The sequence below is a fragment of the Tauraco erythrolophus genome, chromosome 8 (genome assembly GCF_009769465.1).
Source record: "Tauraco erythrolophus isolate bTauEry1 chromosome 8, bTauEry1.pri, whole genome shotgun sequence".
Taxonomy (NCBI): domain Eukaryota; kingdom Metazoa; phylum Chordata; class Aves; order Musophagiformes; family Musophagidae; genus Tauraco; species Tauraco erythrolophus.
Window position 1 is genome coordinate 22,276,991 of NC_141472.1, and position 24,466 is coordinate 22,301,456.

The 24,466-nt window shown below is 38.5% G+C and overlaps 1 protein-coding gene across 1 annotated transcript in view; it reads right to left on the minus strand.

Annotated features, from left to right (window-relative positions):
* Nucleotides 1–24,466, minus strand: part of MYO3B (myosin IIIB) — a 197,707-nt gene that overhangs the window by 136,452 nt on the left and 36,789 nt on the right. Inside the window, 1 exon segment of the mRNA XM_086615897.1 lies at nt 10,180–10,245. Within this exon segment, the coding sequence (XP_086472023.1) occupies nt 10,180–10,245 (66 nt within the window).

The following is a 24,466-nucleotide window of genomic DNA, read 5'->3' on the forward strand; positions in this document are numbered from 1 at the left end:
CCAGTGATATTAACATTTGAAAGAGGAAGAGTATAGTAACCAAACAGCTTTTACAATGTCAATTATCAGAAAATATTCTTACTTAATGCAGCCAACAGAAATCAGTGCATGCATTGTGCAAGTAAAAAAAATATTAAGAAGTCATATCACTGAAGGATTCGCTTCTAAGAGAAGGAGAAAACTAAAATATCTTCAGGTGCTCATCAGAGCATTCCTTTAAGATCAATTTGGACAGCTAGCTTAGGCCCTGTCAAACATCAACCATGCTGCAATTAGATATAAAACCAAGAAATGTGATGCACCTGCAAATTAAGCCAATTTGTTTGGCTCATGGAAATTATTAAAAAAAAAAAAAGTTAAAAAAAAGTGGTGAGACTGCCTTGCACTGAGCAAATTGACTAGCAAATCTACTACAAGATAGGTACCGCATAAGGTATGATGAAAATATGATCATATTTGGTCTGCTAATTTTGGATCTAAAATAATGTGAAGGGTAAGTAAATAGAGATTGAAAAGGAATCAAACATTGTACATGTTTGCCTGATGAAAGTCAATCCATTACCTAATTTGAAATTCTAGTATCTTCCATCATGCTTTCTTAGTTGAAAATTAATTCTCAGAATTCATTAGTGTCACTACATTAAACACAGGGTGCAGCCATTTGCTGCAATCTCACAGCCAGGCTTCTAAGCACCATTTCTATTCTGCCACAAATGCAGGCAAAGACGAAGCATTTATTAGCAGGGGATAAGGGCAGACTCCCACACACACAGGCTCATCTGACACGGCCTCTAAAAATTCACTGGCTGCTTGCACTTGGACGATAACATTGTTAGAATTGCTGCCTCTCCACAATGTGAACTGCCATTTTACAAGCAGCAAATCAGATGACCGAAAAGGGGAGCTATTTATCAGCATTCATGACCTAATATTTACTAATGAATAAATGGAAAGAAATAGATTTCGTAAGAACTACAGTGGTGGTCTATATCTCCTGTGTGTTCAGAAATAGAAAACAATTACTAATGTCATTGGTTATTGCAGCCAAACCTAAGTAGAGCAGCAGCAGTTATTTCTTTCAGAAATTCTCTTTCATCAGATCTATTATGATCTACTCGGCCACAAGTACTTTCTTTAAAGCAAGCAAGCAGTTCCAACCCTTATAGCTTAGTTATATTATAATTTATCTCTAGTATTTTGTTTTCTTCAATTATTACACTTTGTGAATGCTACATTTTCTGATGATTTCTCATCTGCTGGCCATGGATTTCTGGAACTTATTTTGTCTCATGAACCAAATATTCAACTAGACATCTAGTCACTGTTTATCATCTACATGCATAGAAGATCCAAATGGTCCTCAGTGCCACTCCTCTGGTCCCTATCTCTCTGCCGCTCCCTGGACCACCAGGGTGCTGTCCCCATCATCTGCTTCTCACACAGCTCTACATCACTCTGCCCTCCAAATACTTCACTGTTTGCACAAGTACCTACTGCTCCACTTGCTGCCTAGAAGTGGACTTCAGGTCATCCTCAAGCGCTGAGATTCTCTCCACCGAATCCCAGAAAAAACAGTTACCAGGTTGCCCCCAAAGGTAGAGGTAGCTCAGCTGGGGATCTAGAATGGAGATTTCCCAGAGGGAGACGAGAAATAGTAGGTCATATTCTCTTGATCCTCTCCCTAAGCAGGGAGAAGGAGGTCTCTAGGTTCTGAGATTTTTTTTTTTTCTCCATACTTTCCTGCCTACTTTTATAAGAAGGTTGTTTCATGGTGGAAGATTAATGAAATCAAGAGCATGACCACAACTGGGTTGCGCCTCCTGCTTAGAGAAATGGAAGGACACACTGACATGCAAGATCATCTAGGCCAGGTACATTAGGTCAGAAACATTCCACTCAAGGAAGGAAAAACAGAATCATAGAACGGTTAAGATAGGAAGGGACCTTAAAGATCATCTAGTTCCAACACCTTCCACTAGATCAGATTGCTCAAAGCCTCATCTAACCTGGCCTTGAATGCTTCCAGGCATGAGGCATCCACAACTTCTCTAGGCAACGTGTTCTGGTGCCTCATTGTCGGAGAAGTTTTCTGGCTGCTACATGGGCTGAATAGAAAGCACCTGTCTTGATGAGGCACAGGTGCTTTCTATTCAGACCATGTAGCAGCCAGAAAACTTCCCTGACACCTCACCACCTACATTGTAAAAAATTCCTTCCTTATAGCTAATTGAAATCTGCCCTCTTTCAGGTTAAAGCCATTACCTCTTGCCCTATCACTACATGCCCTTGCGAAAAGTCCCTCTCTGGCTTTCTTGTAAGCCTCCTTTATGTACTAGAAGCCTGCTAGAAGATCTACCCAGAGCCTTCTCTTCTCCAGGCTGAACAGCCCCAACTCTCTCAGCCTGTCTTCACAGGAGAGGTGCTCCAGCCCTCAGATCATCTTTGTAGCCCCCCTCTGGACCTGCTCCAACAGCTCCATGTCCTTCTTATGCTGGAGACTCCAGAGCTGAATGCAGTAGAATCAGAGAATGGTTTGGATTGGAAGGGACCTCAAAGATCATCTAGTTCCAACCCCTCTGCCATGGGCAGGGACACCCCCCACCACACCAGGTTGCTCAAAGCCTCTTCCAACCTGGCCTTGAACACTTCCAGGGATGGGGCATCCACAACTTCTCTGGGCAACCTGTTCCAGTGCCTCACCACCTTCATTGTAAAAAATGTCTTCCTTTTATCTAATCTAAATCTACCCTCTTTCAGTTTAAATCCATTGCCCCTTGTCCTACCACTATACACCCTTGTAAAAAGTCCCTCTCCAGCTTTCTTACACTTTTCACAAGTACTCCAAGTGGGGTCTCACAAGAGCGGAGTAGAGGGGCACAATCGCCTCCCTTGACTTGCTGGCCACGCTTCATTTGATGCAGCCCAGGATACAGTTGGCTTTCTGGGCTGCAAGCACACATTGCTGGCTCATGTTGAGCTTTTCATCAACCAACATCCCCATAACAATCTCAGATCGGTTTTAACTGGTTAAAATGCTCTTTTCCTATCCATCACTCCAGCTGTTCCTCCTACCTCTGTACCACACACTGCTGTGGCAGACACTAGTCAGTCACAGGCAATAGAGAGGTGAAGAAGAAAAGACATTTCATGAATTACGTTTGTAGTAATGATGCTAGGATGTGCCTGCTTCCCTGAAGTCTCCCTGCTTCCCATTCCCGGGCCTGTTCATAGCCCACTGCTGTAGGTCACTTGTTTGCAAAAATGAACTAAAAAACTGTGACAGTTTTGCCAACAGCATTTCTGTTTTAAGTCCTAATTCAACAGGACATACAAGATACAAATAACCTTATCTTCAGAACCATATATAGTCGCCCCTTCGGAAAAAGCAAAGGCTGAGCACTAAGGCTACATAAATAGGTTAAACAGGTCTCCTGTCTTGAACCAGAATCCTATGATAAATAAGAAAGATTCTACTGTTCCTTCTGCTACAATCAGATATCAGGATGAAAGACTAAATTTATGACAAAGTACTCAATCATCACATGCATAACATAAATTCTGATGGTCAGAACACATTTATATCTTTATTGATCTGCCTTTTGGTAGCAAATGCCATAAATTACTATCTTCCCTAAAAATGAGAGAAATACTCTAACACTGAAATGTCCTCAGCACTTGTTTTCTTAATAAATCTTCTTTTAGTTTAATTTTTAACATCGAGCACCATATAGAGTAATTTAGAGCACACATCTGAAATGTAACAAAGGTTCACTCCCACTGAAATTGTAAAATTAGGTGTAGTAAATAGCTTTACTTCTTCTAAAGCTTCAAAAATTACCACAGGTTTCCCAGCCTCCTTTGGGGTGAGTAGACACAACAATTTATTATGGCTCATATACCTGGTTTAGAGAACAAACAATGGAAACTCTATGGAATGGCACCTCTTGCAGCTCTTAGAATGGGTCAGACTTTGCTCATGTTGAAACCCTTAGAATTTTACCAGAGACAACAGAAATTCAGCCAGAACAATTCTTGGGAGCATCTCAAAAACACCAAATACATTTATTTATTGTATGATGAAACTGGGGGTTTCTAGCCGTTTACCAGGAATGGGTCTGCTCTATTTCTCTGGCCTGTCCTTAAAGACCCAGGAACACAAAGAGCCTTCAGAACCTTTTACAACTGAAGCTTTTTATTAGAAACTGTACGTTTTGCATTTGTAACACTCTCCCTTAGGTATTCCTTTGACACTATAGCATGCAGCTGATTTGAGGCAGCTGGAGCATAGATCAGGTAGGAGATAAAGAAAGCATAGTCTGATACTGACAGTTTATTTGTTCTACGTTTTGTGTCATAGCTGGAAGGGCAGCTAAGGACAGAGATATTTTTATTTGCTTTGGTGTTATTCTTTCCTATCTTCCAGTAAATAAGGACAGAACTAAAAAGACAATTGTAGATCCACTATGCCACAGTCACAGAGCAGCTGGGAAAAGTTTCTCCCTTATAGACTGTTAAGCTAACTGCCTGATGCCCTTTGCTGTGAAACCCCAAATCCAGCCATGCTATGACATCTTCATTTGAAGTAATTCAGAAACACCTGTGCAGATGAGATCAGGTTAGTTCTACTAGTTGGCAGTCCACAGGCAGTAACAACATTCTCCCCATTACTGCGTGCCAGACCTGACCTGTACCCCATGGCCCACAAGAGGCCAGCAGGTGCATCTGTGCTTCCTGGAGTTTCCCTTAATCTCAAAGTATGCTGGGCTCCTTCATTCCACTCATTGATTATTGAGTGACTTTGAGCAAGGTGCCCTTTGTCTCAGTTTCTTCAGCTGTAAAAGGAGGAATTGAACTCTTGCCTCTATTCTACAAGTACAGATGACTTAAAAACCTCCTGACAGGAATAAGGCATTACTATTCGCCTGTTGCTTCACCAGTCCAATGCAGAAGTACTATTATCAGGCAGAAATGCTGGATTGTTATTTGGTTTATACTTTTTGCAACTCCAATTTTTACTGCTTTCCTACTTCCATACTTCTGCCTCTCATACCATCAAAAATGCATACCGAACAAACCTGGATCATCTAGAACATCCGTTCTCTGAGAACTAGAATAATTCAACTGGAAGGAGTAAGTCCACTCCTAAAAACAAACTACTACAAGATCAGCACAGATATATTTTACTTCTCTTTGCTCCTGCCATCTTCCTTCTTTCCCACCCTGCATCTTAGTGTTCATGTCTCCCACTTCTGTCTCACTGTCTTCAGCCTTCTGCCATGCTCAGTCTTTTACCAGATATTATGGAAGTGAAAACCATGTAGTAACAGGTGGTAATATCCTGCCTTTACATTTCCTTTCAAGTAAAGCAGAGAGATGGCAAACAGCTATTACAAAAGGCTTTCCTTCCAATAAATGGTAATAATGTTAGAGCTCCAGAAGCATCTAAGCTTCAAATTAGGCTTAAAAAGCAACCCAGTGAAAAAGCAATAGGCAGAGACTACGTGAGAAACTGAAGTACTGGCACTTAATAACAACAGGAGCTTGAAGAAGGGAGTAAGGAAACTGTCTCATCAGACAACTATTTCACATGCTTTTTCTGATATTATAATCTTCTGTGCAGCACACTATTCCTAGAATTGCCAATGCTTCCCAAATAGACTTGTCACTCCACCATGGATACATATATTTCTCATTATACTATACTTACTACTGTTAGTGTTTACGGTTGAGAATAGCAAGCCAAAGAATCCACAAGCCTTGGGAACCAAGGGAAGAATGAGTGCTTATCACTAATGGTCAGGAACTCAACATTATACTCTACTGAGTGAATGATCTTGACACCATGACATTTGTAAAATCCAGTACAATTCATTACAGGGTCAGGACTTCAAACCTGCATGGGAGTTTCTCACCTCTACCTAAACCTGCAGTTTTTTACAACTGCTCATTGGAAAGCTGAAGATAATTGTATCCATCACATATGCCCATTCATCTCTATAAAAACATCTCATGCAATACTCAAAAATGGTGGAGATCTTTTGTCAGGTACTATAATATTTCAAGTTCATTTGTAGACAGAGTCTACATCAATGAATAAAATGAGAAAACTTACAGGTTTGGTGGTAACCTTACACATCACAATTTGTATCTTTCTGACATTTGCAAACCTCTTTAGCTTCTTAGACACTGAAATTAATGTGTTATGTCAAACACATATCATGTTCTCAGTGACAGAAACAGTAAAATGTTCTTTATGTAATATGAACAGAGTGTTACTAAACAATTGCTTAGGTTGTGAAAAAATTTGATCTGCATTCAGAGAAGTTAAATCTAAATAGAGCACTCAAAACCTATATAATCTAGATGATCTATTAATTTAATAACTCTGAATGTAGACTCATCATTACGAAATTCAGCTTGCAAGGCTGTGTTTAAATTGAGTAAAAAAATAAAGCTTATCAAGACAAAAAAATATATTTGTATTGTATTTGTAATGTCATTGCTAAAATAAAAGTTACATTCTGATGACAAATGTGACCATAAATCCTGTAACTTCACATTTTGACTTTAGTACTTCCTGAATTTCTTAATTCTCTAATTCCCTCCAGCTCAAGAATGACTAATTAATTCAAAGAACCATAATAGCTAATCATTGGTTAAATAAATTTAAAAGGAGAATGTCTGTCCCTGGAGATACCATTGCTCATTTTAATTAAAATCACCATTTTGTGATGTAAAGTAAATAAAGGTTATTGTATCCTTCTGCTCCAAGAACATACTAACTCTTCTATCTACCCTTAGAGATTAGTCAAGGTTTAAACTGCCAAGAAAATTATTTGCAGCATGTGAGATAATTGTAGTGAATAGGGGGTTTTTATTCATTTTAACACACAGCCTGTATGATTTTATGAACGAATTCTGAAGCGCTGTATGTCTAAAATGGTGGTGGATACGAACTCTTATCTTAAGAGAACAATGTCTATGCTGTAGCTATCCAAAAAAAAAAAAAAAAAAAGCTTCATAAACATTCCTGGGCAATGAATAAAGTGAACTCTTCAAAACTGGTATTTTACTTCAACATAGTAACAAACACAGGTAAAAGTATATTGTCTTTAGGAGCAAATCCTGCAACAACTGATGTGGTTGTTTACCTTGCCTTATAGGAATGGTAAACCTTATTAATATGCAGACAAAAATAAACAGATAATTAATTCTTTCTCACATCATAAGCGGAGCAGCAAGTTCTTCATGGACAATTACAGTAATACAGATAAATAGGCATATATAGAATTTTACTGATCTTTTAAAAGTATATATGTGCTGCATGTATCTCAGTAGATACCAAATACAAAATCAGGCTGCTGCCAGAGAAGGCTTAGCTGAAATTGTGTCTTGTCTATATTTTTTTAAAACAAAATATCTAACTCAGATTAGCTGTCTCATTGTAAAAATCCTTATGAGGACAACACATTACAGTCTTCATCTCAAGTCAAGCTACACAATGTGGGAATAGAAACATAAATTCAACAATCTGAGAACTACCTTGACCCTTTCTCCATTCAGATTTCGTAAATAATGCATCTAACTTTAAAATGCTGCTATAAAATCATATCTCTTGGGTCAGTAGAATCATAGCTAAAAATACAGACTTTATTTCTAAAAAATGCATGATTACTATTTTAACAATTTAAAGAGTTACCTACAAAAGTGCATTGAAAATTCCAGCTCAGGTATGTTGTAAATCACTATAATATGTGAGAGAACACTTATATGAAAATGCCACTTGAGACAGTGGCATTTCAAGGGAAGAGAATGGGAGATGAAAAAAAAGCTACAATGACCAGGTTTAGCAATCTTGGCATAAATAAAATTATTGTATAAACAGAAGTCAAGTCAAAAGTATGCTTAGCCAAAGCTGCATGCTCAGTTTTTGTCAGTACCCAGGTCTGGCCCACAACTTGAACCAGATAAGCTTGTTATGCAAATTATGTTAGCCATCAGGAAGGAGGTAGATAATGAAATTATTCAAAAGCTAACCACTCATCACAAGGGTGACAGAAACATCAGGCAAGGTCCTAACATATGGATAAAAGGCAGTACGGAATTTATACAATCGCTGCTTTTAATTTATCATAACTAAGCTGTCACAAGGTGGGCATCAACAAATGCATAACTAACGCATATAAATGAGCCAATTACCAGTAATGGCTAAAAGGTTTGCAGTTGTATGATCCAATGTTTCATTATTTAATTTTTTCTAGAAAATCCACTAATGTAAATCCAAGCCTCAAAAAAAAAAAATCTTGTAACCTCTGCATCATAACAACTTTACTAACACGCCTGAGAATGAAGCAATGTCACAGAGAATTCCATTTCAGTGTTTTCTTTTTCTTTTCTATAAACCCAGCATATTTATTACAATTGTTGCATTTCTCCATGTTAAGAGACTGCATATGAGCATATTTCCCTACTTCATTGTGCATATTACTATGAAAATGAAAAGCAAGATCTGAGAACCTGTAGATGTTGCTGGTGAGAGGAAGTAATTAACCAAAAGCAATTAAAAATCAATGTGATTAAAAATATACAATTTGAAGATATCAAAAACCCAAAGGACAAGATTAAAACCAAGTACAGCCATGAAGTACTAACATCTGACTTCTTTTATGAATAGTGCATGCTGAACTAAAGGACTGAATAAATGTTAAGAAATGTTAAACTTAGGGTTTTGTATTGTTCGCAAGCTCAGTAGAGACTTCTAAAAAGGAAGATGCCAAGAAAGAAATACCCGTATAACAATGTTGAAGGTTAATGCACAATGTTTCTTAGAAAGGAACGTAATCTTATTTACCAGGTGCACCAACACTCTAAAGGACAAGTGGAGTATAACCCACCAGTGCTAGAGTCCCCCAGAATACAGGCTACAGTCCATAAATACTGTAAAGAGAATGTTTATAATAGAATGGAATTCATCCACTACCCAGTGACTTTCATAATTAAACATTGATTCCACCATAGATCACAATGTACACTGCTGCGTAATCAAGGACATGTATTATGGAGAAACAGAACTTGGGTCAATCTGCTCTAGAAGAATGTACTTCCACTACCTACACTGGAAGAGATTCTGAGTTACATTGCAGCAATGACAGTAATGCCCTTCCTCTGTCGGCCAACCATTACAGTGTACCTCACCTTCCTGTCTGATTAAAGATCAGTATAGTAAATGAGAATATTTTTCATGAATTATTAATAAAATTGGCATAAGTCCTTCTATTTTTAACTTCTTCTAAAATGGGAAGACACTATTAGACAACTGACTGAAAAAGGTATCGGGTAAGGATATCGTACTCCTCCACAGCAAACTAGATACACTAAGGAACAAAACAGATTCAAAATGCAGATGTGCATATTTTCAGACCTATTTTGAAAAGTCAATATTGAGGAGCAATATTCAAAGTATTTGGTTATTTTAACAGTGTAAACTTTGCAAGAGTTTAGTAATATTAATCCCAATGTTACACAGTTTAGGCTGCAATAGGTCACAATGAAATCTTGAAGAACCCTAAAAATCACTCATTAAAGTAGCTGTAAAATTTTTGTATATAATTCTAGCAACTACTAAATTGCGATTTCTTATTTTCACTGTAAAAAAGTAAAGCAAAAGCATATTTTAGTTCAGTGACAGCCGTATCCAGAAAGTTGGTACCATCTACATAACATAACTCTTGGTACAACTGGTGCTGAATTACGTATATTGGGTATACAATCTACTGAATATTAGTAAAGTGGAAAAAGACAAATATTTTCTTTCTTGTCTTTCAAATTCTTACACTAAATTGACCAGCAATCATTTTCATGAACCCTTTTTTCTCCTTGACACAAAATTTCACTGCAAAACCATCAAGGAAATCAGGTATATTTATAAATCTGTCCCAGGTCCATCAAAGTCAAGAAGCAAATCAACTAAGGAGTTTGGAGAAGCTGTGAAGCAATTACATGAGAAGAACAAACTGTGCTGTATAGCTTTCAAAAAGCGAAGCACGGTCTAGAGTCTATGAAAGAAAACCGAAGTTAAAAACCTGCAAAATCAACAACTTCATAAAACAAATTCTGCTTTCAGATTGACGCATGTAGGCCTTGCTGAATAAGCTCTTTTTAAAAGAAAATAAAACTCACTGTGAAATGAAGTGGTTGAATCCTCTGCACCATTTTTCAGGATGTAGCAAAGTAGGAGGAGGATTTCTGAAAAAATACAAAGTTTGGGGTTTTAAAATGTTGATATTTACTGGAACTATCTCACGGACAGTCAACAAAGATGATACTGGTTCCACCAGGGAGAAAATGATGATTGAGAAAGTAATGCTCAAAATGTCTGTGTGTCCCCTTCAGAAGCCTGTTGTGTTTTCTTTTTTTCTGCTTATTCACTGACAGTTCTCCTCTTTTCATGTCCTTCTCCTTTTATGTCAATACCTTTGAAGTAGGTAGTCAGTATAGCTCACAGTGCACTTCCCAACATTTCTCTTTCAATTCAATCTGACTCAGGAAGGATCAACTGAAACTGGAATATTAACCTAGCCATCACACCACTTTAGCCCTTTACTCCACTGACTCTGGCCCAAACTTTTTAAAGGATGGATATCTTCCTCATAAGAACTACCAAACTATCAACAATCTGTAAGATTTTAAGTCTGGATTTCAATCTGTATTCAGTTTGGATGACACTGTAAACTCTAAAACTATTAAAAATAGATGTTATTTTTAAAGTGACATTTAGTGGACAGTATTTTTACATTACGTAGTAAGACAGTCTTGTATAAGAATAATCTTTTAAACTCTGATGGGTTCCATGTTAGTTGGCATATAATTACTTTCCTTTCTGATTGCTACAGTTAAATTACATGAACATACAGAGCAAGGCCATAGGTCATATTAAGTGGCCCATACTTTAAGCGGGTCAAATTTAAGTGGACCAACCTGTAGCAGGAAGTGTTCATGAATCACATACTATATTATACTGTATTATTTTCCAGAGGTTTCTTGTGCAATTTAAGATTTGATCAGTACTGAAGTCTATTTGATTTCTTGAGATTAAACTTGCGTGTTATGAAACATTAATGATTTCTACTTTGCTGCATTTGAGGCCTCAGTGCAAAGGGTCACATATTACTGAACTGGCAGAAAAAAAAAATCACAAAAAGACTTATTCTACAACAGAAACACTCAGTAACATTCTGGATTGTGTCATGAATCGCTTCATTTATACCAGGGCCACATTCCACAGCATGACACTGCTTGGAAACATCTCACAAAACAGAAAGGCAAACAGCATAAACAACACAAATTCATGCTGATCTGCTAAGTAGTCTCAAATTATTCATGCATATTCATTCAAAGAGTAGTTCCATTTAACAATTAGTCGCAAAAATCTAAACAAAATTGTTTTGAAAAAAAAATTACAACCTGGCTTTGTAATAGATGGAACATTTTTGTTCATTTGTATCTATCCAAAACAAATGCAGTCATCTAATTTCACTGCAGGCTGACATGTTTTCTGAGATGAATATGTTATTACTTTTCTCTTTTGTTACAGAAGACTCAACAAACACAATTTTCTTCATGAAGAAATCCAGAATGTTTGAGAAGTGCATCACTTACCAAATTTATCATTAGGAAAAAAAAATCATCAGTTATTTTCAGTGACAATAACATTTCAGGGTTGTCTTCCATTTAGCACTCGTATGTTCATGTCCATCACAAAATCTGATTTTTTACAAGCATAAAAAAACCCATAGAAAAGTATTTTAGAAATACTTCCACAAAAAAAACCCTGTATCAAGAAATGTAAAACCTCTTTCTCCATAATGAAAATGGTTATCAGTCCACACATGCCACACGCATGAGCTCTGCAAACAGCTTTAAGGGATAGCCAGATGGGGTTAGTATACAGTTTTAGTCTTTATTTTGCAGGAACGGTACTCTATTTGACAATCTGCATTCTGATAAGACCACCTTTAATCGTACTGTGAAGTAAAGTGTATTTCTTTTTAGAATGATACCAGCACTGTCTACTGAATACTTGCTGTGAAATATTGAATTTAACTGCAAAGTAATTTGCTTTTTCAAAAGCTCAGTTACTATTCATGAAATATGTAGTTTTGCCTTTTCTGTTCGCACTGTTCTTAAAGTCTTTCTATGGTGGTAACAATGGTGCTTACAAAAAGCATGTGGTTTGGAGGCTCTATTAATAATCTCATAAAGAACTCTTCAAAAAAAGACACAGAAATGTCTACATTAGTTGCAGATGTCATGATGGAACAGGTGGGATTTCATAATGAAAGAACAGACCAGCAGCACAGATGTCATTCAAGAAATACATTTAGTCATTTGTGGGTTAATGATTAATGGACGAAGTCATGTTTTTAACCACACAAAACATGTTTTGACTGACAAATTACTAAGCTCTTACTGATACCTGCTGGTTTAGAGGTGGTTGAGCATGCCATGTACCAAATCAACAGCACCAAGGAACCTATAATTCTATAGATATTTTCTTGAGCTTAATACTTTCGTATTTGTTGACAGAAGATACTATGCTATTCTTAGGTGCCTCTGCAGTAAAAACATCAAACCAGTGGTCCTTTGTACCTAAGTCACTAAATTGATGCTTCAGGTACCCTATCTATAAAATTGAGCTGATAAGCATGATCAGAAACTTAATTCATGAGCATCTGTAAAGTACATTGGTTCCCCTTGTAGTTAAGTAACATCTTTCATCAAAGTAAAAAATCATCTCCCCCTTTTCTGGCATCATGTCCATAAAAGATTTCCAGAAAGAGGCATAAGAGGGTCAGCTTCCTACCTTCGCTTTACCTAAGACAACAAAAACTGTTTCATGGTGACAACAGAAAACACCATGGATTCCACGGTATCTGCAGAGGTGGATTTCTGCAAACTCAAGTTCTAGGATAACACGAAAAGCCAGATATGCAAGGGTAACTTGCTTTAAGCTTTTTTGTGAGCACACTAAGTCTTTTGCAATTTGAAATTAATAATCAATTAAGATATCTGCAATTCATATCACATTAAAAAGTAAAACAACTCACATACATTATCAGATGCTAAACCACAGAGAGGCAATGCTTGCCCCACCACTTCAGCTCAAACTAGGGCCATTTGTGATTCCAGACTACATTAAATCCAACACATGGAGTTCTATGGCTTTTGTATACTTGCATCAGCCAACATCATTGCATTTCACCAACATCTGGCTCTTTCTACAGCACTCAGAACACATTCATAGAAAAACTGAAAAGCTACCTCTTGTTAACTTGCTGACATAACTTATTCTACTCTTTTCATATAAAATTAGAATGCTCTGTGTGCAACCTTTCAATTGTCCTTGCCACATACATAAGAAGCTGAAGGACAATATTATTTTCTACTACAAGTGATGGAAATTGTGAGAAGTAGATATGAATATTACTGAAAAAAGTGGGTATAATTGGGCTTGTCTTTCAAAAACGTCCTCTTCTGATGCAAGATGCGTAATCAACCACTTATTTCCCAACTTTGTCTCTTTTTCCCTTCAGTTCTTTCTATAATTCATAATTAGTCACAGAACTACATGCTCTATTTCTTTAGGCAGATGCATTGCTCTTGTGAGGAGCTTTTCTACCCTTGTATTCAGTGCTTTCCATACTGATGCTGTTTTTCACTGGGAGTTTTGCTTCAGTGAAGACTGCAGGATTGAGCCTGTACAAGACACCCCATACAGGAGCACAATGTTCCACAGAACATGAAGACATTAGCAAGCTTATCAAGCAAGAACTGCTGCTGAATTCTGAACGATACACACACAGTTATGTGCTGGAAATATTTTAATCTGTCAAGCTTTATGTGTTCCCTGTCATTCAGCCTGCCTCCAAAGTCACAGCTGGTAAAACAAAATTGGTCATTTTACCACAATAAGGCCAATGATGCAGCTCAGCGAGTACCATTCGTCTTTTACGCTAAGTTGTGAGCCTAATTACAGATCACAGATAACAGATATTTGTTGGCAATGAGAAAACAAGTATTTTCATCTTAAAATACCTCCATGACAAATTTAAAAAAATTGAAAACACATCTACTATTGTTTAAACTATTTCAGTAAACATAGCCATATGTTTTACAAACAGAAATCAAGACAGGGCCTCCAATGACCAAACTGCATCATCAGCCTACCACATTGTTCCTAACGAGAAATTAGCAGATGAGCATCCAACACCTGTCACCATAAACAGGCTCCAGCAATCACAGCCCTGTACATGCATGTTGTGAAATATTTTTCTAGCAAACTGAAGAGACAATAGTTCTGTTGACAGTTGCTTGGGTTTAAACACAGACAGTTTTTACACAAAATTAAATCATTCACACATATTTCAATAACCTAATTAAAACTTAATAGAAAAAGCAGAGAGTCAATAATGCATAGTGATGAGATTTCCCTACAAAGGGTTATGTAAAACATATGGTTTCTATTAAAATACGTGAATAATTGACATTAATTAATACCTGATAAACTCTCATGCAAGTTTAAAGTCCTACCACTCCAGAGCATCCTAACCTTGGGTAATCCTCCAAAAATAACCAGGCAACTCTCGACGGGGCTCAGAAGATTTCCTAATGCACTCAGTTTGTGGCCCATTCAAATCACTAAGAGGTTTCTACTGATCTGAATGAAAAATTGAGATCCCGAACACTCTCCCATTCATCTGTCTCCTACAAAAGTCTACTCAAGTTTGACTGACTTCCAGTAATGTGTTTCACCAAAGTCCAATTAGCAGGAAGCAGGGTACTAAATTGAGCTCTGTGAGGTTAAGATAGAAACTCTGGACTTTAGGTGTCTGCAGGAGTGGAGAATCAGCACAAAATCCTCTGTGTATATGGAGATCAGCCTTTGAAATTGCTTTTTAGGTCAGTGGAAAGCTGTAATCAATCTGAATGCTGCTGCTTGAGGCCTCCATGGTTGGGAACCACAGCAGTACATTGCCTCAAGAGACCAGAATCTACAACAAAATTGGAAGCAATGTCAGAAGCATGGGATTTGGGCAAAATGGTTCCAGGCCTAAAGGAATTGTCTGCCCACTGAGCTGATCTAGGGGGGCTCCAAAGGCAATTGAACATCCTTTCCTCAAAACACCTAGAATTGTGCAAGTCTTGACCATGCTGGGCACCAGTCTCCCTTAAGTATTCTTAACTTCCTTCTCCAAGCGATAGAGGAACCAACAAGGAGAGGTGCTATGCTGGACCTCGTTCTCACCAACAAAGAGGGGCCAGTGGGGAATGCGAAAATCAAGGACAGCCTTGGCTGCAGTGATCATGAAATGGTGGAGTTCAAGATTCTTAGGGCAGTGAGGAGGAGGCACAGCAAGCACACTACTGTGGATTTCAGGAGAGTAGACTTTGGCCTCTTCAGGAATCTGCTTGGTAGAGTCCCATGGGATAAGGCCCTGGAGGGAAGATGGGCCCAAGAAAGCTGGCTAATATTCAAGGATCACCTCCTCCAAGCTCAGGAGCAGTGCATCCCAACAAAGAGGAAGTCAGGCAAAAACACCAGGAGGCCTGTATGGATGAACAAGGAGCTCCTGGACAAACTTAAGCACAAAAAGGATGCCTACAGAGGGTGGAAGCAAGGACAGGCAGCCTGGGAGGAATAAAGAGAAATTCTCTGAGCAACCAGAGATCAAGTTAGGAAAGCTAAAGAATTAAATAGAATTAAATCTGGCCAGAGACATCAAGGGCAACAAGAAAAGGAATGGCAGTGATAAAAAGAGATCTAGGGAAAATGTGGGCCCTCTCAGTAAGGTAATGAGAGATCGGGCTACCTAAGATATGGAGAAGGCTGAAGTACTCAATGACTTTTTTGCCTCAGTCTTCACTGGCAAGTGCTCTAGCTACACCGCCCAAGTCACAGAACACAAAAGCATGGAATGGGAGAATAAAGAACTGTCCACTGCAGGAAAAGATCAAGTTCAAGACCATCTAAGGAACCTGAAGGTGCACAAGTCCATGGGACCTGATGAGGTGCATCCGTGGGTCCTGAGGGAACTGGCAGATGAAGTTGCTAAGCCACTATCCATCATATTTCAGAAGTTGTGGCAATCTAGTGAAGTTCCCAATGACTGGAAAAAGGGAAACATAGCTTCCATCTTTAAAAAGGGGAAAAAAGAAGACCCAGGGAACTACAGGCCAGTCAGTCTCACCTCTGTGCCTGGCAAGATCATGGAGCAGATCTTCCTGGAAACTATGCTAAGGCAAATGGAAAATAAGGAGGTGATTGGTGACAGCCAATATGGCTTCACTAAGGGTAAATCGTGTCTGACAAATCTGGTGGCCTTCTATGATGAGGTTACAGCTTTGGTGGATAAGGGAAGAGCAACTGATGTCATCTACCTGGACTTGTGCAAAGCATTTGATACTGTCACACACAACATCCTTGTCTCTAAACGGGAGAGACACGGATTTGACGGATGGACCACTCGGTGGATAAGGAATTGACTGAAAGTTTGCACTCAAAGAGTTGTGGTCAACAGCTCGGTGTCCAAGTGGAGGCCAGTGATGAGCTGTGTTCCTCAGGGGTCAGTAGTGGGGCCAGTGCTATTGGTTGGTATTGGAGTCAGTGCTGTTTAATATCTTTGTCAGCAACATGGACAGTAGGATCGAGTGCGCCCTTAGCAAGTTTGCTGATGACACCAAGCTGTGTGGTGTGGTCAACACACTGGAGAAGGGATGCCATCCAGAGGGACCTTGGACAGGCTTGACAGGGCCTGTTCAAACCGCATGAAGTTCAACAAGGCCAAGTGCAAGGTCCTGCACACGGGTCAGGGCAATCCCAAGCACAAATACAGGCTGGGCAGAGAATGGATTGAGAGCAGCTCTGAGGAGAAGGACTTGGGGGTGCTGGTCGATGAGAAGCTCAACATGAGCTGGCAATGTGCACTTTCAACCAAGAAAGTCAACCGTACCCTGGGCTGCATTCAAAGAAACGTGGACAGCAGGTCTAGGGAGGTGATTCTGCCCCTCTAATCTGCTCTCGTGAGACGCCACCTGGAATACTGCATTCAGCTCTGGAATGCCCAGCACAAGAAGGACATGGAGCTGTTGGAGCAGGTCCAGAGGAGGGCCACAAAGATGATCCGAGGGCTGAAGCACCTCTCCTATGAATGCAGGTTGAGACAGTTGGGGCTGCTCAGCCTGGAAAAGAAAAGGCTCTGGGGAGATCTTACTGCAGCCTTCCGGTATCTAAAGGGGGCCCACCAGAAACCCGGAGAGGGATTTTTCACAAGGGCATGTAGTGATAGGAAAAGGGGCAATGGCTTTAAACAGAAAAGGGTAGATTTACATTAGATCTAAGGAAGAAATGTTTTACAAGGAGGGCAGTGAAACATTGCAACGGGTTGCCCAGAGGAGCTGTGGATGCCCCATCCCTGGAAATGTTCAAGGCCAGGTTGGATGAGGCTTTGAGCAACCTGGTCTAGTGGAATTTGTCTCTGCCCACAGCGGGGCTGGAACTAGATGACCTTTAAGGTCCCTTTCAACCCAAACTATTCTATGATTCTATGAACTAGATCTATAAGTAAGGCATTCCCATGCCTATCCAGCCTACAAGGCATAAACCATATGCTGAGACTGTATGGACAAAATCACAGCATATGAGACAGTTGGAAAAGGTGATAGCTCCTCACATTATCTTTAGCTTCTTAGAGCCCAGCACAGTCGCATAAACTTTTCTCAGGCAAGGGAACAGACTAATGCCAGATCATAGAACTCTAACTATACTATTAGTGTGCACCAGTAAAAAATACCTTTATTCTGTGAGAATGAAGGGTACAGTACATCCTAGGAAAATTCACTTTCGAGGTACCTTCTCACTGGCACCTGATTCACTTCTAGTTTCTCCTCTTCCCCTCCCCCTCCCTTTTCTCTGAAAGGACTGTTTTCCTTGTGTAACTAGTTCAGAACCGTTAATATACAAGTTCAATATCAAAGGCATATATCTATTCAAATAATGTGTAAGTGCTTTAATTCTAACGTGGATATGCTGCTTTAAACCAAGATCAAACCTACTGAGGGAAAAAGTATTGGTTAAGAGGAAGCAGAACCGAAGACATTACCGCCTCACTGCTGAAACAAAAATATTCTTCTTGGTTAAGTATTTTACTATCTTTTAATTACAGAGACAGAGTTATCTGATATTTCCCCCTTTACTGGAACGGATGCTCTTTCTTTTCCACAGGCTGTACACAGTTACAGAAGTCTGGACAGAATCCAACAGCATATTATAAATTTATATTGAGCTGAAAGTTAAACAGACAAACATAACTAAGAGACAGCAAGATGCTAATTACTTGAAAAGGTCAAGGGTACCAATCCACTTTTTAAGCTTTTCTTTTTGTAATAGAGTTGTAATCTAGTAAAATACAAATTGGGTATCTATTTTCACACTTTCTCAGAAGAGAAGGAAGGCTGTATGTCTTGTAACACATAAATACACATTTGTTCCCTTTTGCTTGTGATTTTACATGATGATTTATTTATTTTGCTGCCACTAAATAGGTGTCTTAGTAGATTAACAATGAGACATGGGCTCAGCTGCAAAACAAATGCAAATCCACAACTGAACAAAATATCAACTACCTCTTTAAAACACGCTTAAATCAAGATTTATTCACAAGACTATAGCTTAGAATATTTCATCAGCCAGCATAGTAATGAGCAAAAATAAATGGTAAAAGGTAGTCAGTTCCAGAATTATGCACAAACCTCCTTTTGATTTTTAAGACTCACTTTATACAAAGAAAAGCACTTCAGGAAGAATATAAAGAGGCTGTCAAAAGAAACCTTCTAAGAAACCTCCTTCACATGAACAATCCCATGTTTCAAAATGGTATATATCTGATAAATTAAAAGTCACCTTTAAAGTAATGAGTACAGACAGAAATAACGTGCTAAGCACATTAAACTATTTTGAAGGTCAAATAATAACCTTCAGAAAATGTATTAAAACAAATCTCAATTACATAATTTTTTAGTTCATATGGACAGAAGGAAAACAAATGAAGAAGTATTGCAAAGTGTTCTGCTTGGAAACATCTGGATTATCTTTAACTTTTTCCCTTGAACATTGCAATTCACAGGCCACTGGTTTCAGTCAGATTTGGCAGCTGCAAGGTTTCATTAGCCTTTTTCAAGACTTGACAAGGCATCATTTATTTCTGTCATTTACTCTTCAGTTTCCAGTTTCAGTTTCTGGCTTCATTGAGACAGAAAAAAAGTATTTTATTTCAGAAATATTTTTGGATGGAGGTGAAAACATACAGCTTTGCATTCTAGTGGTCAAGCATCAAAACAAATAATGCGCATAACAATTATAATTATGTGTCGTCATCTCATTTATTCAAAAAAGTTTCAGAGAGCTAAAGAGGCACTAGCAAATTAATAGCAATTGAAACAGAGGAAGTAATAGTAGAAATTTTTATTTATAACCAGTTCACATCTTTACTGTAGTATTCTGCTTTTCTATTAAAACCATTGCTCAGTGAATTTGCAAAGCAGGAGAACGCCAGTTGCCAAAGAAATAAAAATGGGACAGTAATACTTCCATGCTTGACTGAAATACATATGGTGTAGTCTAGACACTACACCTCTATAGCTGGAATATTAAAATACTGCAATTACACTGCATATTTGTAGAGTTGTATGGGAAAGTCAAATATCTGTTAAAATCTGAAAGTGAAAATCTGACACATAAATTTCTATGGGCAAGTGCTGGATTGCATGTGTTTCAGACTCCTACTTTAATCAGCCAGTTTAAGAGGCCTCAGTAGTACACCTGCCTGAAGACAGTGCCTGGTGGAGCAGATCCACTCTTGGAAAGCTAAAAGTTGGCTCAGCAAGAGGAAGACTTAGAGGGATGCCCCAAACTGTTTCTTTTAAGAAGCGGAGAAAGACTACCATGGGAAGAACTAGACAATTTGGACTCTGACACAGAACTTGGTCCCACAGTTCTGCGCCCCTGCCGAGACCTGCCTCTGCCATACCACGGTCAGTCTGCCAACAGGCTTCATACTGACCTGGACACACAAGGTAACTAACACAGGGTACCTGTGATTTTCCAACTGGCCGAGGCATGCTTTGTGGGGCCCTTCTTTCCATCAAGAGTAAAATGTTTTCACTACATTACTCCCATGCAAAGGGAGACTTAGTGTACAGAACCGCAGAAGTGGTTTTGCCACTTGTCCATCTTCTTTACCTTCATTTCTTTGTCTGACTAATTTAGCTCTTATTTTCGAAGAGGAAGACATTTTCTTATCCTTCCGTTTCATGGAGGAGAGCCTTTTCTTACTGGAAGCTCTACAGAAATACAAATAAACCTAACAGTAACCCCATAAAAGAAGTTTATTACCATATGCTTGATATGGCTGGTACTGAACATGGAATTCAATTACTACGCTTGACAAAAGCAAGCACTTAAACTCCACATTTTCAACAGGAAACAAGGATTATTCCTTATTTGTATTTTTTTATTACTCAAACCTTACTTACTGTTTTCAGTTTAGTCTGGTTCATGGTATTGTAAGAAGTGATATTATTCTGGTAGCCCTACCCGTCTGTTTCAGAAATGAATACTTATTAGAGGGAATAAATTAGTTAATGGTGGCACATTTCCAATGGACCATTAGGAGGATCATTATAAAAATTCTGAAGCAATAGACTGAATAAATGCTGAAGCGTAAAGAAATGTACAAGATGTGTAAGAGTACCATTTTTTAAAAATGAGTTATCATTTAAGGTAATATGCCATCTGAGCATGAGGACCATATGTGGAATAGAATTTATTTGTTCCCTCTCCTATTCCATCCAATAAGCTTTGTTTCAAAACACTTGAATTTTTATCTGCTTTAAAAAAAAAATAATTCTATGACTTAGGAACCCCTGTAGCTTATAACTGAAGACTAACAAACATGGTATGATAAACGTGGAGAATTTATTCCTTAGAAAAAAAGTCCCATGACAGCAATTCAAATAAACCCTCTCTTTTGCAGAACTAAATGACAATAATACCAATAAGACTTTGTCCCAATAATCCTATAAGACTCTAACTTGAAACTCATGTATCTCTTGAAACAACTGGACAGGCTGTGGAAAATACCCTTTGAAAAATATTGATTCACATAAGCAAGGGAATCTGGGAAAGGAGGAAGGTAAAATAAATTTAAGGCAAAAAATGCTAACAGTGCAAGTAATGTGTAACAAAGCAATTAGTGATGCAATGAGAGACAACAAAAAACCTACAAAGCTGAAATATTAAAATATCAAGGCACACATGAAAATCAAGAGGAATGGATTTTTTTTTTTTTTAATGCAAGATTTAACCAATACCTTATGTTGAATATTCTAGGATAAGCTTTGCAAAGAAGCATCTCCTGGATAAGTTAACACATCCAGAGAAAAAGAAGTTGAAAGGAGCAACAGTAAATGACAGATATAGGACAAAAGAGCGTTATGAATGTCGGAGGCAATATCTTAGGAAAAGGAAAGACAAGACAATGCCAAGATTGGGAAAAATATCAAAAGAGTAACAAAGTGAAGTAAAAAGTAAAAATGAGAGGCAAAAAGGAAAAGTGAGAGACAAATAGGAAGACAAAGACAAGCAAACCAAAATACCCAAAGGTAAAAATAGGGTATTCTCTCAAAAAAAAAACCCAAACAACCCCACAAGCACCATTCACTAAACACTTAAGAGGGCCAAAGAGGACAGAAGTGAGAAAGCAAGAAGGTTAGCAGAGGGATAATTATTTCAAGTAGAATAGTAATGAAATATGGATGTGTCATGGGTTAGGCCGCTCCAGCAACCAAACCCACACAGCTGGTCACTCACCCTCCTCCACCCCCAGGAATGAGGGAGAGAATTAAAGGAGAAACGGGAAACCCGTGGGTTGAGATAAGAACAATTTAATACAGATTATCTAATACACAGTGTAGATGCTCACTACCCCCTCTTATCCGCAGCCCGTCTCGTCCCGAAGCTGCAATCCCGGACGAACGCGAGGCCCCGAAATAGAGAGGGGCAGAGAGAGAGAGAGATAGTACTCCGAGAGTGGGAGTACTGGGAGAGAGACGAAAAAAAAAAGGCAATAGAGCAAAAGCGCAGCAAGCGCAAAAGAGCAAAAGCGGCGAAAGAGCCAAAGCGCAAAAAGCCCTTCTTTCTGGTTGTCCCTCACTTTTATACTGGGCATGACGCTGCATAATATGGAATACTAATTGGCCAGTTTGGCCCTCAATCCTAAATTCCACCACAAATCACAAGGGGAATCATGGCCCCCTTGTCCCGGCTATGCCCCCCCCTTATCCCGCCGTGCTTCTGCACTCCGGCACACTGAAAAGTCCTTGGAGTCTCATGTCCAACCACAAACATCAGCTTGCTATCAACATTCTTCTCAGAGCGAGCCTCTGAGTAAAACCAAAACACGGAGCTCTTCTAGCTGCTAAAAAAAAGAGCTAACACTGTCCCAGCTAAAACCAGGACAGTATGAAAGAAAAGAACTGACAGAAATCATTCTCTGTGGGTAAGAGCATTGACGTTTGGCATGGGGAAACAAAACAAGAAAATAACCACGGATATAATCTAGGAAACTGAAATAAATACAATACAAATCTTTAAAAAAGGTATGTTTTGAAGATGGACTGTGTCTACCACAGAAGGCACACTGCCATACAATAGTCTGCATATCAAGGAACGGATAAAAACTGCCAAGTAGCTGGTGGTGAAGGAATGAACAGAAGGAACACATTAGAATAAAGAAGCAGCTATGACTAAAGCATGTTGTCAAAACAAAAAGCAAAACTTCAGGTGAAATTCGAGTGCCCTGAAAATTCTCATACTTTTGCCATTGGGAAAGGATTTCATCTTCTGTGGGCATCAATCAGAACCACGGCATAAACAATGGATAGATTGCAATGGCAGTAAGTATTGAGGATACACAAATGTCTTTTCCTACAGTGAATATTAACACACTGAATGGGAACCTGAATCATAGCGCTGTTTTACCTTTAAAACATTAGAAAATATTAGCTATTTATGTTCCAAATAAAGTCAGGTGGTATCAACAAGCAAGCACTCTAATTCCTCAACAAATCTGGGAAAAAATGCATTTGTGTCTTTTTGGAAAGACTGTCATTTTCTGGAACCTAACAACAATAAAACTATACCATCATGTCTTCCCTGCTTTTTCTGGAGTGTAGAGTTCTGGCATGACTCTACTGAGATCCTCGCAACTGAACAGATCAAGAAGTTGAATTTTCCCCAAAGGGAGCTCTCACAAAGAGCATTTACTGTATGTTTGAGTTGAGTGAGCACTATCTGCATCTGTGGAGTCTTTAAAAAGTTGTAAGAGGTTCTGCAAGACTTGAATATTCAATATGAGAAACAATGAAATTAAACAAAATGAAATTAAACAAAACAAAATAAAACAAAAATAAATAATAAAAAAAATCAAAACGTTAAATAAACCAACTGAGAAGTAAAATACATTTACAGCAATAAAAATACAGAGCGTAACATGGCATACAATTCTTCCTTCCTTCCTGAATTACCTCTCAGTAATTAATTATGAGGAACTAAGAGGTGATTATATACGTGTTGACATGACAAGAGCACTCAATTTTAAATAACACATAGAATGGCTAAACATAGAAGAAAATTACACTTTCGTCAAGTTAAATCTCTGGTTTTGTTCCAATGTAAGATGTTTTCTGTTCTTTTGTTTCCCCAGACAGTTCAAGCAGATGCTGCCTGTAAAAGTCTGATGCGTTTGCATGCTGGCAACAGATCACGGATCATCAACTTGCCCAATAAAGCTATTTTATTGTAATTCAGAACATCCTTACCCAGCACTTGTTTTAATATGTGAACAGTCTGATAAGAGGGAATCTGATACAATCTACAGTGTGAATGAAGAAACCTAAAAGTTACATTTTGGATAATTTAACCAAACTGCATAAAGTCAAATCACTTCAGTCACCCAGGTAGAAAGATGAAAGCTCTTACTACTATTTTTTTCCTAATGTTCTCAGAGACTGTGGTGCTGGATGCCAAAGCACAGATACCAAGTGTCTCAAGAGGAGAAATGTTCCTCTCCCCGGTTCCCGCAAGCTACTGAAGCAAGGTTTGCACAGAAAAAAAAAAGTACTCTCTTTCCAAAAGCACATGAGTAGTATTTGATGTTGTCTGGGAGTTTTTCTTGGCCTCGCAACAGCAGTGAAAACTTGCACCTCCTGTAGGAACTCTTGAGAGAAGATGCAACACAACCGTAATCTACAAGGCCTTTCATTATCAGAAAATAAAGCCACTGAAATCATTATTATCTCTCTGAATACTGTAGTTATAAAGATTTATAACCAACGTCTACTTCAATGAATA